The sequence below is a fragment of the Chamaea fasciata genome, unplaced genomic scaffold (genome assembly GCF_029207755.1).
Source record: "Chamaea fasciata isolate MVZ Bird 193981 ecotype frontalis unplaced genomic scaffold, bChaFas1.0.hap1 SCAF_14, whole genome shotgun sequence".
NCBI lineage: Eukaryota > Metazoa > Chordata > Aves > Passeriformes > Sylviidae > Chamaea > Chamaea fasciata.
In genome coordinates this window covers 10503225-10521781 of record NW_027094099.1, presented here as the reverse complement: position 1 = coordinate 10521781, position 18557 = coordinate 10503225, and the positions used below count along the sequence as shown (strand labels likewise).

At 40.3% G+C, this 18557-nt stretch overlaps 1 protein-coding gene across 1 annotated transcript; it reads right to left on the bottom strand.

The window, feature by feature from the left end:
- Window positions 1-5562: 5562 nt before the first annotated feature.
- GATM (glycine amidinotransferase) lies at window positions 5563-18454 on the bottom strand. Its single transcript, XM_066196471.1, has 9 exons — window positions 18364-18454; window positions 17749-17964; window positions 13229-13424; window positions 11864-12054; window positions 10428-10565; window positions 9973-10137; window positions 8291-8354; window positions 8074-8190; window positions 5563-6700 (listed from the first exon to the last, which is right to left on the bottom strand). Exons 1-9 carry the CDS (start codon window positions 18430-18432, stop codon window positions 6588-6590), a joined length of 1269 nt encoding a protein of 422 aa, XP_066052568.1. The 5' UTR covers window positions 18433-18454; the 3' UTR covers window positions 5563-6587.
- Between the last annotated feature and the right edge of the window lie 103 nt (window positions 18455-18557).

Sequence of the window (18557 nt, the reverse complement as noted above, 5' to 3'; positions counted from 1 at the left end):
ATTAATTGAAGGAAATACTCTAGACTTAATCTGAGGGAACAGGAACTGCCAAGATAGACCACATTATCCACAGAAATCTCACCTGTATTGGGTTCCAATAAAATATCAGTATTTGGTCCTAATTTCCTGTAAATCAGGAAGCATAACTGAACCCCAAGAAGGTATCTAAAAGAACAGGAAATTATATATATGTGGCTTTGGGGCCATAATTTTAAATTATGGGGTGCTCAGCCCATGTGAGGGAGGTTTAAAAAGGCAACAATCATCCTCATTTGGCCCTGACTTGATTTCTGACAACCTGTGTAAGCCTAAACAATACAGACAGTCCTTAAGGAAACGTCTGTGTCCCCACACTCAGAGCCATTGTTTCCCCTTGTGTAGATACGCACTTTTTTGATGTTGAGAAATAGTGCTTTATGTATTATCAAACAAATTATATCTACAGTTGGGAAAAATCTTGAGGTGTTTACAAGGACTTTGATCAAAACATCATCAGAAAAAAGATAAGTCAATAAAAATGGTTCTAAAACATCCCTTAGGATAGGCTGGAGGAAAGCTACTGGTGTCACAGCAGCACCCTCTAGTGCTGCTGCCGCTGGGCTTTGCCAGCACTCCCTGGATAAAATCTGACATTTGGTGTCGGGATTAAACTTCTTTTGTCCTAGACACAGCTCACAATAAGGTCAGAATATCAACATCATCTTATGGACAAAATGAGACATAGCTGGCTGTGGAGACAAATCCACCATTACTAACAAATATTTTAAGAGAGAGCTTGCAATTAGCTGTGTTAACAGCACCTACAGCCCAGTAACTCCCAAATTATGGAAATAAAGACCAGTGCAAAGGCAGGGATTCTTTTTTGGTTGTTCAGTGGAAAAGAAATGAGACTGCTCCCACAGAGTCCAAGTAATGTAGAGACGTAGCCCAAAATTACCAACAGTCAGACTGCTGTGTTTTACCCCCAGGCAGCAATGAAGCCCCACGGAGCCTCTTGCTCATTTTCCCTGGTGGAATGGGGAACTGAAAAGGTAAAAGTGACGAAGTTCATGGGTTGAAATGAACAGTTTAATGGGTAAAGCAAAAGCTGTGCACACAAGGAAAGCAAAACAAGAGATTTATTCACCACTTTCCATGGGTAGGCTCTTCAAGAGAGCAAGGCTCCATCAAACCTAACAGTAACTTGAGAAGACAAACACCATCACTCTGAACATCTCCCTCTTCCTCCTCCTCCCCACCATGCTATTTCTATGCTGAGCGTGGTCTGGGATATTCCTTGGGCCAGCTGGGATCAGCTGTCACAGCTCTGTCCCCTCCCAGCTTCTTGTGAGAAGCAGAAAAGGCCTTGGCCCTGTGAAAACTCTGCTCAGCAATAACTACAACATCCCTGTCTTATCAACACTCTCTCCAGCACAAATCCAAAACAAATCGAGACCAGCTACTTTGAATAAATTACCTATGTCCCAGCCAAAACCAGCACATTGTCACAACAAAATAGGTGCAGAAGTCTAAGTCCATAAATGAGCTAAGTACTCATCTGCCACAGTGGTGAACATAAAAAGATGAAGGCAAGATTGAGAATGTAAAACAGGGTGGGTGAGGTACCATACTTGAGAATAAGAATGTTAAGCATGACTTCACAAAAACAGTTAATGCTCTCCTAAAGTCAGGGAGCAGCTGCAAGGCAACCAAGCCACAGTGACCACCACCCTTTCTCCTCCTCCTTCCCTCCAGCTGTAGGGAAAGCCCGGGAGAAATTAAGTTGCCTTAAGTGCTACACAGAGACACGTCCATCCAAACCTGTTAACAACTCAACCTTCATCCCATTACATGCAATTTTCACAACATGCCTTTCTCTAAGTGCCTCACGTGGGACAAGGCCACAATTTTAATCACATTGTCCAATACCCCAAACAGATAAGGCAAACATCCAAAACTCCCCAAAGGTAAGTGCTGGAATGTCAAAAAAATCCTCTGATGCAGTAGGACAGGTATATTACATCTTGGGAAATGACACCAGTGAGATACCAACACAAAAACACAAACCAGTATTTCTATACTTTTTTTCTTCCTGAAGAAGCATAATTGAGTCTATCAGGTCCTTTAAGGGTCATCCCTGAGGATAACAGATAGATTAACATACCTGAGGGTATGTTAATACCTCAGTCTCTGCCAGCTGGAATCACCCTCATGTTACACTCTCTGGGTCTCAGACAAAGAGTTTCTCCCTCATCCTTGCCATTTGAGAAAGAGCAGAGAGAGGCTGTAAACTATCACAGGGCATGCCTTGGATTTTGGTAGCTCATTTTTTGAGGGGCTGCACGATTCATTACGCTCCCAATCTTACGAAAATAACATAGCAGTAAAAAACTCTTCGGAAGGTTGTGTTTCTCATTCATGTATTCAACTTCATTAAGTCATAACTTGCAACAATTTGCTATAAACTAATGAATGAACCGCTAACTTGGGACATCATTCATTATCATAAAGTTATTTCCTGCCTGCTTAATTAAGCTCAGAGAATGCTCTAGCAGAAGGAAAGCAGAAGCAGACCCTCTTGGGAAGCGATAAATGCTGGAGGCTGAGGGGTATCCTGACAGTTTCAGTACAGCTAAACACATTGGGTTGCTCCCTAGCAAGAACAAAATGCCTCAGATAGTCTGGAACACTGAAACAAGGAAATCAACTCTAGAAGCCTCTTGAAGTACCAGAAATATGAGTGGATCCAACACTCAAATTCCCACCTGCACTGCATAACACCAGAAGAAAAAATCTGCAATGGCCCTAATTTCTGACCTAGAAACCAAGACTAATTTTAAATGGAAGAGAGCAGACATCAGCCTACCCTTGTTAGGCCTTAACAGCAGTTGTAGAACTGTCCACCAGGCTTTCCAGTTTGGGGTTTTAATCACACAGGTGGCAACTAGTGGAGCCAAAATGGAGTATTTTAAACTGGACAGCAGAAACACTCAGAAGACACTGAAGCAAGAATCAACCAATTTCTGCCAGGACAGATATAGCTGAAAGCAACTGACTGGATAAAAACATGCTTTTCCTTTTGCCCACTAAGTAGAGCAAACACCCCCCTCCCCTCCTGCAGTTTGTCTCACATTGGCCCTCAGCATTCCCAACCATGAACTCCACCTACAAACAGGAGCTTATTCCTGCCTCAGAGACTTACCTTCCTCCCACATCCTCTCTAGCTTGGTGCTGATACTTTAAGAATTGTATCTTATCTAAAAAGCAGACATGAAGAGCCTTTATTACAGGCATCTATGTGAGTACACATGCCTTGTCATAACCAGCAAGTTTACTGGAGCCTAGTTTCAGCAGGAAAATGGGAGGAAAATCCCAACTCCCCAGGACCCCTGCCCAGGGAGTGGTCAGCTAATTGAGCCCACCCTGAAAACCTCTTTGGGAATTGGCCAACTGATTTATCATCTGTCCTTACAGCTCTTAACTGCAGCTTTAGACTGTCTGTTTTGGAAGCTGAAGCTGACCTTCTCTGACGCAAGTATTTAAGGCCTGCATAGCCAGTGGAAATTAATTATGGAGAATTCAAGTCCAGCCCCCATTCAATTTGCTTTATTTTCATATAAATTGCAGTCTGGAACAGAGGTGGTCAAACACCATCATGCCTGCTTCCTGTGGCCAGTAGGATCCTGTTGCCCACATGTAATTTGGCTTCATAAGATTGCTTGTAATTCAATATCAGAGCAGAAACCAGGTCTGCTTTTCACTGCAGACTCCCATTTGCAGGTTCTTGTCTAACCAAAACCAGCTGTGACACAGGCTGACCTCCCTTTACGCAAGAATAAAAATAACTTGGAAGATTATATGTATTACTATTATGTGGTAGCATCCACCATAACACTATTACATATCATGTTCCCTTCATCATTCCTCTAAAGGCTTTGCTGTCTCTGTATTAGTCCCTCTTGAACAGGTTACTGGGGAAAATGTTGCCTCTTATCAGTATCTTTCAAGTTATTCCACTGTAAAGAAAGCCCCTTGGAGCTTTAAAATTTACCTTTGAACTTTTTTTTATCATTGCATTCCAGTTCATAAATTCTCCCCTAGAGCTGCACAATTTTATCTCCAGCTAACACTGATAGCACAGAAGAGACTGTAAGACAGGGCAGTTTTTGCATTTGGCAATTCAGACATGCACATCCACCAAGGGACATTTGTAAACATACCTGTGAATAAATGGCTCCCTGCACTGGGGGGAAAATATAACTGCTCAGGAGAGATACAAACTTTGTCCTCCCTGGTCTTGTGCTGCAGAAGACTTAGAGAGAATCCCACATTGTTCCTAAATGATCCTTGCTCTTGTAGGCTGGAGCAGGTCCCAGGCATTTACTGTTTACCCCTCACTGTACCTCATGGAGTACCCAAGCGTAGTTCCCTTGCAATTTAACATGGAAATGGACTGGCTGATTGACCGCTTCATGGTCAGTGAAAGAGTCAGGTCTGAGAAAGTCCCAAAGATATTCACAGCACCAGATCCTGCTCTGTCCCAAAATGATGGTAGTAACACTTCCTCAGGCCAGTGCATTCCTACTACTATGTGTCTGCAATCTGTATTCTGACACTACTGATGATATTGAACAGGAAGTTTCTGCTCAAATGGAACAACTTCTCTGCCTTTCATGTTGAAGGAAAGATGACTTAAGAGATAAGTCTGTTCCCAAACCAGTCAAGGGATCCATGGATTAGCTAAAAGAACTTGTATTACTGGCAGAAAAAAACCCAAACAACTTCAGAAACATAATGCTGGTGTTCAAGCTGAAAGACTTGCTACTGTGTGCAGAGTTTAAGATTTTAAAAAAAAAAAAAAGGCATTTAATGAGGGATAAACAAAAAAAAAAAGGGGGGGGGAACACTGAAATGTTTATAAAACTAGACTGTCATGTATAACATATGAAAATATAGTCTCCTCAATCCTGGAGGCATGCAGGGTGCGCATGGCTGTTATTAATCCACATTTGGCCAGTTTCTAGTGGTTTCAGTCATAGTTGGTGGTATCTTATGACAAGCAGACACACACAGATATTTTAGCACTGCAGCATGCAGAGCAGTGGGGGAGATGACCTGCTGTGCATGCTGCTCTAATGCAGCTGCCCAGCTCCAGTGCCAATGGTGGAAAACAGAGCTGGGTTAGAGGAAGACTCAGACAAATTTCCATTATCTATCAAGCCTTGATTTTAAAGGGAAAATTGACACAATTTCTACCTTGTTAAGTGTTGGCAGCTGTCTAATCATCTCTTTCTATTTTGCACATGTCAAATCATTCTAGAATGTTGATATTTAACTGTTGATTGTTGATATGTTTAAGCCTACCCAGCTCTAAAGTGTGGCCATACAGCATGTATGTGCCTGACATCTCTTCTCTCAGGGTACACTGCATTGTAATAGATTCATCTATAGTGTAGCAAGATATATCAGCGGTACTTCCCCCCATCAGCCATGCTTCTATGAAAAACAGAAGTAGAAACATGGTATATGAATAATACACTACAAAGGTTTTCTGCATTATAAAAGAGTTTAAGATGCTACCCGTTTTACAGGGGAAAAAAATTCCATGTGTATTTTGTCTCCATCCAGACATTTCATATTAACACATTAACAGAAGGGCAACAAATTGAGAATGCAAAAAACTTTATTAGCATAAAAAGTACATATTTAGGAATCAAAACTCAAATTCCTCCATAGCATCAGGCATGTTTGATACATATTTCTGTATCTGCTACAGCTGAAGGAAGTCCGGGTTGTAAGATGTCAGAAGGTTGGGAGGGAGTTATTGTTGGGTTTTTCTTTTGTGCCTCTTTTTAAGTTATGTAAACAACTCAGAGTGAAACCTGTACAAGCAGAATATTAGCTATCATTTGTGCACTTAAAAGTTAAATAAAATCCAATTTCAGCAATACAAAAAGCAATATAAAAAAAGTACTCAGGTGCATGACATGCATCAGAAGAAAATGTAGAAGAACATGGCAAGTAAGTGAACATGTCTTAAAAGTTAGATTGTACTGAAAATTTTCTGTAAATATCTGTATGGCTAGACATGAAAAACATGATAAAATTACTTGGTTCCCTAAGAGATCTATACAGTTGCATCTATTTCAACTTCATTAGACATGAATGTATTAGAATGATGAAGTGGTTAAAAGGAATAAGGAAAGTTTACTCAAGTTTCATATTTCAAGCTGCCTATTTGATAAGGTAACTAGACAGAGGTAGATATCCAGTATTAGTGGCCAAGCTATTCTAGCAAGACCTTTTAGCTGTCTTGTCAAGCTTTTACATTCAAAGCCAATGTGAAAAGGCTTCACAGATGAAGGATGTCTTTCAAAAAGGCAGCCAGAAAACCTGTATTGCTGATGGAAGTAGTTTCAATTATCCTACTGAAAGTGAAGGGTATTTAAGAATAAAACATTACCCAGACCATTATGAGGACACCACTTATCAAGCACTAGAGCTCATGCAGTCATTTTAACAAGAGTGACAGTGACTTGCTCATTTCCTATGCCTATTTTAGAAGCTGAACCATTGCTGTTGGGCTCACTGAGCTCTTGGGCTCATTGCTAGTCAAAGTAGGACTGCAGGGTGCCCCGGCGGCGGATGTCACACGTCCAGCAGTGGAAGCCACCTCCCAGAGAATTGGCGTGGCGAATGTTCACTTTAATTGTAGAAATGCCTGGAAGAAATGTACAAGGCACACTTTAAAATTAGATTCTCAGCTTCACATGGCGAGCTCTGATCAGAACATTAGATGATACTTTATCAGATCATATGGCTAGATGTAAATGTGGAAGGTATTTCCTACTAGTTTGTTAAGAATTTGTTTTCCCAAATTTTAGGCAGAGAAAAAACTAGGAATATAGCTGGCTTGTTTATTCTGGTGACACCCTCAGGAATACACAGTGCCTGGAGCACAGCCAGTGTCTGATGTGTTATGATGTGCCAGCACTAAAAAGATAAATTCAGGTTTTGCAGTATGTGAAGGATTAGCTGGAATTCTGCTACAATATATGATCAGGGCACATTTTCATAAATATGTGTGTGCATTTATGATTCAGACACTGAATGGGCTCTTTCAAGTGCCTCTCAAGAAAAAAAGTATTCAAGGTAGATAGCTCTGACTCCCTCTTTCTCTGAAAGGGAAAAGAGGCTCTTTGCCTAGGTTAAGGTTCCTATACAAAGTCCTAACAGAAGGATCAGACAACTTCTGTGTTACAGAGCTTGCCTTTTTGCTTCTCAGCACTTTCAGGAGCTCAGGAGCAGCTCAGTAGAATCTCTCCTAGGTCAGCAATAGTGTTGCTCCCAGTAGACCCATCTCAGTCCTACAAACTCTGAGTTTTATTTAGAACTTATATAGAGGATGAAGTTCAAGGGTGAAAGATAAGCCATGATTAGCATTAATAGCCTCATTCTTTAAGTACTTTCAAGTATTTTTAAATCTTCAACTCTTTGGTCATGCAATAAAACAACCTAAGACTGAGCAGCTGTGTAAAACAAGACTTCCGTATTTTATGTTCAAATACAGTTCTTCTGTCACTGCATATCTGAAGGAATTCCACACTATCATGAAGTTACATCTCACAGGACCGAGATTCTCCGTAAATGAGCAGAAATACCTGGGTTAAGTGATCTTAATTTGACATATTAAAGTACAATGAGTTTGCAACTAGAAAAAGTATTTTGGCAATGATGGATTCCCAGCTCTATATAATTCAGCAATAGGTGCACTCAACCTCTGCAAGACAGATGTTGGCCTCAAACTGGACAGTTAACATTAAAAAAGATCCTTCAAAGGCATCCTAGCAATAACTTCAGTTCCTACTCATACCTTTATGTGCTGCAAGCTGTAGGGGGAAAGGAAGACCGTATTTCTATGACTGAAGTATTCAGCAGAAAAATCACTGAATTATTCTTCCTTGCTAATCCAGCTGTTTGAGTACTTTTTCAAGTGCTGGCTGCTTTGACTACTTTAAGTGAAAGCTCCATTTACCCTGGTTGGTAGTACAATCATTTTCTTTTAAATATCTGTAGAAGTGTGTTAGGACATACCCAGCTTTTCAAACATCTTCTGGATAGATGTCTCATTGGCATCCACCATCACACGTTTCTCATCCAGCATCAGGACATTCATGGAGAGCCACTTAGAAGACATCCACAGCGGATGATCTAAAACAGGAGAATAAACCTTGTACTGCACCAATGTTACTCCATATTAATACCCTTAAGGGTACTCTTGGAATCCTTAGAAAGGGAAAGGTGACTATACCATCTGGGATGAGTGGCACTGGGGGCTGAATCACAGTCCAACCAGCTTTCTTGAAGAGCTCAATCTGGAAGAGCAATTTTAATATATTCTCAAGAGGGTTCTTGGAGTATCACATTATTTCGTCCAACCTATGCCAGATTTTCTCAGAATATTCCAATGTACATGACATCCCCTGCCCTCAGTTCACTATTCTGGCCCTCATTCATCTACAAACCCAGCTTTCATACACGCATTTTTAGAAGTTTTTTAGATTTTGCACACCAATTTTACTTCTTTCTATTGGGTTCATATATGCTAGATATGCTAAAGACAAAAGCTAGCATTTGCAGTTTGGATCTTGTTAAGTAAATGTATTGGTAACACCCAAACATATTCAATTGCCCTTTTTTTGTATTATTTCTTCCCATATGATTATAAAAGCCATGAATATGAGTTACACTGGTGCTTCTAAAAACAAACCCATCAGAAATAACACAAAATTACCTTTCTTTCACACTTTATAAGAAAATTAATATGCAGTTCATTCAACAAAGGGAACAATATAAGGGCATCCCAAGGAATAATTTGTGTCTCTAAGATTTACATAATTAAGTTAAAATGAAGAGGACGATAATTTGGCGAAGGAGAATTGACTTTTCATCTCCGTTGTCTGAATAGTTGGAAGAGTATTCGCGAGTGTTCCAGCGTTACCACGAGGTGGAGCTCCAATCCCGAACACTTTAATAACCGGCCCGGCCTGCCAGGATTTTAAAGAAACGCTCCCTTTCATCCGCACCATTCACACACACCACTCCCCTGTCATCCAGAACTGCCAAACCAGTTTTTGGGGAAGCGAGCTGCATTTATCTTTTCTATCTACACAAACAGCACTTTTCCCTGAAAAAAAGTCCCAGAACATGGGTCTAATACAAGGAGACCAAGAAGAACATCCTCTTCCAAGTAACATTATGAAAAACTGTGGAAGGGAAAAGAGGAGGGGAAAAAAGGATTGTTTTTCAAATTATGTTTTCAGAATGGTTGCTAAAGGAGGTCGTATTTCAATTAGACCATTCGAATTGAAACGACTCGCCAAGAAGTGACTAACTCTGCTTTTAGCTGGCTCCATAATGTGCAGCACCCAGCTCTGTCCCTTTGATTCAGTGTCAGCTCAGCTATTCCCTGTGGTTTGCAGCTTCTGAAGTCATAGGGATCCTCACAAAAATCCCCAAGCACTGCAGTGCAGAGAACATGACTGTAACAGAGATGAGCTCTCACTCTCTGGAAAGCTTTCTGACCTCATTGTGCTGCTCAGCAATATTAGCTTTTTCTCAGTGTAGTAGCAGGTTTTATACGTCTCTTGTCTTCAGAAGGTACTCAAAGCTGAATGCCATTGGTTCAATTAATACCAAAGCAGAGGCTTTCAAAATAGGACTAAAAAGGGAGATTTTTCATCTGAGCAGTAGAAGCCTTTCTCTTCAGATGCTATTAAAGTATTTAAGCAGTGGAAGTGTTCAGAGAAGTAGTACATCCCAGGTGCTTGTTTTCATACGTTATTAAAAATTAGGTTACTTCCATCATATTTAACCTTGGACCTAGGAAGCAACAGACAGTGGAATGCGTGGAACAGTAATTACCCAGCAGGGAACTAACCCAGCTGAGTGGTTTTTAAACACAAAACACTTTCCCCCCTTGTACACTCTCACCTGATGGCAGGGACGGTCCGGGTTAGAGAGCACAAGACCAGGCCCGATGATATTAAAAGTGGCATCAATGTGCATAGGGTTGGGATCCTTAAAGGATATTATATGCACTCTGTAGTCCGGTGCAAGGTGTCGCCTCATCCATTCAATACCCAAGTAGTTTGTAACCTGAAAAACAGGACAAATTAAGCTTTACTAGGCTAGAATATAGACTGCATCCAAGCTTAGTTTGTCTAAGGTTTTATTTCATTAAATATTTAAAGCCAATATAATAGAGAACATTGTGCCTTTAGCTAACTCCTTACCTGGAAGGCAATCTTAATCTGTATATCAAACATTCTATGAAGACCGATTTCTTTTGCCAACTCTCTTGTTTTAACGCTACTCAGGAATTTTAAAAGACAAAATACGAGTCATTAAAAGAGATACAAAAACTGTTGAAAGAAAGCTTTGTTTACCTGGCTCCTTTGTACAAAGATATCTCTTCCAGCTCTAATGAAGTCAGCAGCATCAAAGCATGGCTCAAATTCAGTAGTTACAAATTTTCCCTGAGCAGCCAGTTTATGCCTGTCTTCAACAGAGTGAATTGGATAATTCTAGTTGTAGAAAAGAGAAAAACTTTAGGCTGGAGATGTTGAAAGAAAGTTCTCAATTAATTTGCTAGTGGAGAGTAATTTGAAATTAGGAAAATGTGTTAATATTGATAGCTAGAGTGTTCCTTGGAGGTAGTTTTGGTTACTTCTTATTAGAATAGAAAAGAAAATCTAAATGTGGACATAAAAGGCTTTAAGCACATTCAAGGATAGGTCACAAGATAAGAGACGAGTTATATCAAGAAATTAATTGCTCTTCAGAACCACTGTGTGGATAATATTCTGACTTCACGATCAAAAGTATTCATTACCAGTGGAGTTTAATACCAGTCCAACAAATCACTGCACAGTGACAGAAATACTGGAATGGAAGCTATTTCCCTTACTCCTTACTTTTCCACATTTTAGAATGGAGCAGAACTTAAAGCTAGAAGATGGTTAATTATTACAAATAATTTTAAAACTAAACAAGGCAGATCAGAACAAGTGAGATGTAAAAATCCAGCACAAATAAAAAATACCAGGTAAGTAGTTACAGGCTCTAAAATTTTCTAATACTGAAGGTGACTCTACGGTAATTTTGTTTAACAAAGTCTCCCTTCTATCATTGATTACACTGTTCCCAGAAAGTTGCAATGATTTAACAATTAGTTTACTGCATTTATTGTAAATGCTGTCACAAAGGTTCTGATGCATTTGGGGCCTTATAGGAAACTACCAAAATTGTCCAAGTCAAAATTATTAGGAAAAAAATTAGGAAACTATTCGCTATAATATTTGGAAGGTAAATACAGTTTGGATCATTCACTATTTCTTTTATGTAATTTTCAAAATACCAATCATCATGCAAAATAAGGATTATGAGCTGGGGTTTTTTTCTGTGACAAAATATATATTCTTTCCCACTTTCTTACTGCACTCAGGACATATGGACATTCTCAGGGAATCTTTATTCTTGAAAGTAATCTCTGTGATGTTTTTCTAGCATTCCTTCCTCTTTAGTAATGCTCAGTTACAGCCAGTAACCAAAACAATTCAAAGCAGAGGAATTCAATAGACACAACTTCCTGTTCCTTGTTCTCTAACTGCACACACTGAGTTTCAGCTGGAAAGGCTGCAGCATGTTTGCATACACTAGAAAAAAAAAAAAAAACAACAAAACTAAAAAAACCCCCAAGTCTCCCAGGTTGTTTTGTGCCATTCCCCCTCACAATTTTGTGAATCCTAAAAATCAAGTTGAAACTATCAACAAAATTCTGTGTAACGAGAACTGAAGTTCTGCAGGAAAATTAGAGCAGTACCTGATCATAGAGTTCATCTGCCATGGTGGGTTTTGGGGCAGTTGTCCACTTAGCACCACTGTTGAAATAATCTTTGATTAGTCGTCTATATGCCCTGTACTCAAAGAACCGAGCGCGCCAAGCCATAGGTGCTTCAATAATTTCATTTCCCACCACTAACAGGATGTCTCTTGGCATGGCAGCATACATACCTGAAAGCAAAGTGGCCATTAATGAGACACATAAGCCTTTCTCAGCTCTTTCAGCTCAGGCACTTTTCCCTTTTCTTTTTACCATTATTTCTACCCAAAATGATAGCAAAAATAATTCTAAGCAATATGAGGAACCCAGCATGTAATATCAGACCCTTGCATTCTTCAGTAATTTTTCAAAGTAATATTTTTCTTTCAAAATACAGGGACCTTTTGCTACAAAGCCTCACTCGTAACAGATTCACAACTAGATGAAAGCCATCCACCATCAAACCTCCACTTCATAATTTGGCTGATGAAAATTAACTAGACCAAGGCTTATGCATTACGCAGATGATTTTAGAAAGTGATGACAGGCAGCAAATTTCCAAGTGAACAGCATTTCTTTATATATTATCCTTTTAAAAAGTAATAGCACAGAAGAGGAATTTGATGAAACACAAAACCAGTGCAGAAAGTAGTCCCATTAGACTTTTCCTTAACATTTTCTGTTCCTTAATGAATTTGAATTCCACTAGAAAAAATTAACAACATATTTTACATGAAAGAAGCGTGGGGACTACACTTGATGCAAATCTTGGTGAGCCAATGTGCTCTCACTGCAGATAACCAAACGCATACATGGAGGAATGTGTGTAGGTAAAGGGACATTCAAATTTCCTGGACACTAGTGAGGATCTTCCTGGTAAAATGTTGCCTCCAACTGTTTTGTTTCCATAGTTTAAGATGGATCCAACTCCAGGATCCAACAGAGAACTATCAAGAGAGTCAGAGGGAATTTGAGCACTTCACTTTCATGTGGCAAGTAGGGGACAAAGCAGAAACACTCTACAGCCACTTTGAGGGCCATGACAGATTAGCACTTCCTGGCAGTGGCAGTGATAACATAGAGGGGGAACCTGGCAAGAGATGCTGGTGTGGGAGGTTCAGGTGGGGTATCAGGAAAAGGTCTTTCCTCAGGAAATTCACCCAGCACTGAAACTGCTCAGCAAATCAGGGGGCAGAATCTCCATCCCTGGAGATCTTCCAAGTCTTAGCTACAGAAAACAATCTCTGACCTCACTTCGTGCTGGTGATAATCCTGCTCCTAGCTGGAAGGTAGACTAGATGACATCCCAAATGTCTCAGACAAGAGCTAAACAGACAAGACCTTAAATAATAGAAAACCATTTACCTGTAGACTCAAAATCAGGTGTTTTATACTTCACAGACCAGTCAATTGGATCAGGCCTCTTGACAATAACACCTTCTCCCTTCAAAATATTGCACATCTCTTCAATTTCAGCAACAGCTTTTTTTAAATGGTCTTTGGGGAAACCCTGGCCTCCAAATTGCTGGTAAAATCCCCAATATTTTTCGTATGTGTTTGCCTAAAACAAAAGAACATGAAGTGACAAAGAATAATCACCAGTTATTCTGGAGCAAAATAGAGGCATAAGATGCAATTCTTAATGTTAAAGTTTCTTGTTCTCAATCCTAATATGTTGGAGTGTGCCTTTTATCTGAGTCCTGCAGTATTTTGACTACATTACACTTCAGTAAGTATTGAGTGACTAGTGTTGCCAAGGGGTCATTTGGTCCCTATTACAGAACACTTGTGCAAACACACCAAACATGGCAAACACTGTAGACTCTGCTATATATAAGGCTATCAGACATGTTTTTAAATTAAAACAAGCTTAAGCTCATCTGCAAAATGCATACATCTATAGTCACCTTCTTACAACCTTACTTCAGTAATGTCACAATGGTGACATCAGAAATTCTAAAGCCATCCCAAGTATATGCCTTGTTGGCCCAGAAGGGGCCATTCTTCAGGTGCAGCAGCAGTCTAGAAGAGGCAAAAGATGCTGAATTCACCTGCCAAGGTTGGATTAAAACATGGTCAACATTTACAGACCTAAATCTTCTGCTGAAATGCTGTGATAGCCTTCTTCGATTAAAACCAAATTCAAAATAATGTCCCAGTTCTCATGGATGAGAAAAAAGAGACATATAATCAAAACAAATGATGCTCCTTCAGTTTGATGTATCTGATGTTCCTCTGCCATGTCAGTGTCAGCTGAGATGCAAGTGCATATGGAGCCCTTCTGGAATGGCAGCAGAAGAGGTCAGAACAGGTCAGCAAGTTGGAGGAACAGCAAGGGGATGCAGAAGAACCTGCCCTTCCAAACATGAGGTTGTCTCCTGGCACTGCAGTCCTGGCTGCCTCCCAGAACACAATGTTCTCACCAAAATCAGAGCCATAATGTTCCTTTGTGCTAGCACTGCCACTGAGCCCCGAGCAGGGAAGGGCATCAATCTGAAGGCATGCCTGATCCCCTTTAACAATCCAGCCTATTCACTCTATCCTCTGCTATTTCTGGGTATTTGCCTCATGCTATAGAGGTAAGAGAGAGAAGAAAGAAAATTCAGCCTTAACATTTACATAGAGAGCCTCAGCATGGCCATCCTGCTCCTCCAGTACTGAAGCTTCTTCCCATCCTTCCTGAGGGAATTTGTTCTTTTTCTGTAAGTAAGGTCTTGGGTAATTTGATCACCTCAAACTTGGCAGCTGGTCAGAAGTCACATGCAGATCACATGAAGTGCTTAGCATTCCTATGGAAACATGTTCTGCTAATGAGATAAATTCGTCCTGTGGATTGAAGCCGGTTATTTTCAGAGCCAGCCATGGTGTATGTGAATATCACCAATCCCTAAGAGGTGCAGCTCATCTCTCCACCACATCCTCTAGTACTGCTTTATTTTCAAACCTGAGGAACCACACTTGTGTTGCACTAATGGGATGGTGTAATCTTAAAGTTACAACAGAATAAAGGTTAACACTGTAACACTATTCCTATTCCCTGCCTTCTGAATAACTGGGAGAAGGCTATATATGGTTGGGACATGTATTTCATAGCAAATCAGGGTTGGCATTTCAGGCCCCTTTTGTCATAGACATACAAGTCAGTTCAGAATGTTCAAAAAGGACCATGGATATGACACAGAAAAGACAACATTTAAAACAAACTCTTTCTTTTCAGAAATAAATTTAAGAGTGTTCTGTAAGGAAAAGTTGTCTTTAAGAAACAGCAGTATTGTTCCTTATTGTTGCTATTTACCTTAAACATATGTCATGGAAAATAATTAACATTATCATGATTTACCTAGTAAAGACAGTTAATAAATTTAGGATATTAAAACTTAAATTCAGATCAAAATTCTTTTTGCCTAATTCAGTAGTAAACACATGTACACACTCTCATTTTCTCACTCAAAATAAAAGGATCTATGTTATTAATACTCCTCACCCAAAATGCATTATTATTCACAAAATACACTGAAAAACGTTACAGAATACAAAGCAGTAAAATTCAACTGATTGACTCTTAACTGCTTCAGAAGAATACATCTCAGTTGTGGGATTTTTCATAGAAGTTCTGATTCAAAAAAGGGCATCTGCCTAGTTAATGTTAACATTTTTCAAGTTTTCAAGTATTGTATTTACCTCTACATAGCCCATTTCAAGCTCTGAAAAGGATATGCAAGGAAGTGTCAGCTCATTAATATTCATCAGAGATGCAGGGCTCCCTATTCAACTCCTTCCTTCCTCCTTCTAATGCCAAGCACATCATTCCCACATCACAGCAAAAACACTTGAGTATACTAGACCCTTGTCTCGAAGTGGAAGAGAGTGCTGAATGCAGCCATACTTCCTGCATTTAAATATTTAGTAAATAAACGCGCATACAATCTTAAAACACAATCTCAACGCAAGTCTTTATCAAACTGCTATAATTTTGGATACATTTTTTAGTATGTCTCAGGTCCAAAGCTTCAAACTTTCCTTAGAAATGTAGAATTCATTCGTTTTAAGCGGCAGTTCTTTTAAGCAGTGACCCTCATGCACTCGGCAGACAGCACATGATACCCATCAACTCAAGTTTTGTGCTTACAGGGGCAGGAACAAGGAATTATGGTTGCTGTATTATACTGGAGCAATACACACATACAGACCTTACCTCTTGGCCACATGGAGATTCAAATAATCATGAATCTATTAATTAATTAATAGTAATAATGTCAAGGTAGGACTGGACTGCTGCTTGGATTATTCAGCAACAACCTCCAGGTGTTACTGTTCCAGTTCCTACAGCAGTATTTCAGACAAAAGCAGAGAAAATTAGAGGAAACAACATCTCAAATGGCTCTGTTCCCATTAGCTGTTGTGGACTTGGCAATCGACATAAAGCAAATTTAAATCTTGCTTTGACTCTAAATCATAGGTATTTGAATTGCAGAGGTAATCCTATATTTGGCATTCCTCACTGAGCTTTTGATATCACACGTAAGAGAAAGTGAAGTTCTTGACCTCATGTGAATAGTTACGGCTTAATAGGCAGTAAAACCTGTATAGCATGTGACACTTCAGCAAGTTAGACACTTGAAATATTTTTTCTGGTGCCAAAGCAAGCCCCTGTCCACTGCTTAGGAATTTTGCCACATTTAAGGTCACAATGTAAAATGTTAGACCTTTCATTCTTTACTGTTTCTATACATTCACTATGTCAGTTTTACATAAATGCACATACATACACTTGTATATTAGACATGCTAACCCTCATTCACCTCCTTCTCTGAAGCTGCTCAGATATCTTTGGAGTCTCTGAAAGACATAACCTAGATTCTAAAAAAGAAATATATAGAAATACAAAAAGGGCTAAGGGAAGAGAAATCTTCTATACAAGTATGCCCCAAACTTCCTCTAAACAACCACTTCCAGCACTTTAAACATATTTTTGGTATCTTTGTTTGCCATTATTTCAATGTCAGATTTTTATTTTTTTTTTAACTGAGGTCTTCTGGTCAACTTTGTCAGGATATCCTTTGGGTTTTTACTAAGATCTCTTGGGCAGAAGTTGTGTGCCAGCTCATTTTGTTGTGATAGCCATGGATTACATGCTGCCCTGCAGGTAGTACTGTACTGTAACAATGAAAGAGAAAGATCCAAGAGCATGCCCATAAATGCAGGTAACACACATATTCAGCAACTTTAAAGTCCAGGTGAAGAGCACAAAAATCTGGAGCAAGCCCACTATTTGAGTGTAACTGTTTTAAATACAAGATTCCAGAGAATAAAAGAATTATGGATTTATTTAGGTTGGTGACATAGTTTAAGGCACAGAAAAATCCTGAAAAACCAGTGGACTATATATTTCCACAAAGTATTTACTGTAGCACACAGGAGTTTCAGTAAACTACTTCAGAGCTGTCTGACAAGAGTCCTGTTGGTCTTCAGGTACAGAACTCAATTTTGCTCAGACTATTAAGTAGAAAGCAACACTTTTTTTTTCAAGTGGTAACTCTACTTAGCTTCAAGCCAAATTAAAGTTTAATCAGTCCAACCAACTATCTCAAAAGTTTGTGTGTGTACTTTGATAACATCAGGGCTATATTACTAGAGCAGATTGCATATATTAGAGTTGTCTCTGCTAATGACTTCTGTTAAAACAGCTAATTCAGTTGAAAGTCCAAAGAAAAAAGCACATCTCTCACCAACACAGCTATGCTGAAAAGTTTCACAGATGTAAACAGCTACCTTGAAAGAAAAATTCTCAAGAGTGAACACCATACCTTATGCATTGTACAGTTTAAGTAAATTTTAAATATAAATTCCACATTTTCTATTTAAGGTTAGCTTCTATTGTTTACCTTAACCTCCACAGAAAAAGGTGGGACACAAGCATTTTCAGCTCTTCCCACAATGACCTCTTCCAGTGGATCCCATTCATTGTATGAGCAAACAAGACAGTCCTTGGGCACAGGGCTTGTAGCCTTGTCATCAGCAGCACAGGTGTTCTGGGAGGCTGCGGCTGCCTGGGTGCTCTGGAAAGTTCGCTGCACCCATCCTGTACAGACTCCTCGAAGCTTAAAATAAAAATAAAAAACAAAATTATGCTGCCCTTACAAAAGACAAAACGCTCTGGCTCAGCCCCCAAATGCCTCAACACTGTAACCCCAAAGATGTATATTATTCGGAGTATTAACAGAAACACGGCTTGTTATATCCATTCTAATCTATTCACAGCCTGGCAGACGCCTAAAGGAAATTCTGCCTTTTAAGATACGCTTAGTTTCGAAGGGTAAGGAGATCGGAACACAGCACTGGCAGACTGTGGCGGGGGGATACCGGGTGAACCTCATCCTGCGGCCGTCCCGCACCCTCCCGTCCCGGCTCGGAGCGCCCCGGCGGAGGGGCCCCACGGGACCGCGCCCCGCGGAGCATCCTCAGCCCCATCCCCGGGCCCGGAGCCGCGCGGCACCAACCCTCGAGCCGATGTAGTGCGCTGCCTCGGCCCCCCGGCTGCCCCCGCGCAGGCACCGCACTCGCAGCATCTCGGCCGGCCGGACACGACGGCTCGGCTCGGCCCGGCCGGGCTCCGCTTTATGCGCGCCTGGCTCGGCCCGGCCCGCCCCGCCGGGGGCAGCGCCCGCCCGCCCGCGGCTCCCGCGGCGCCCGG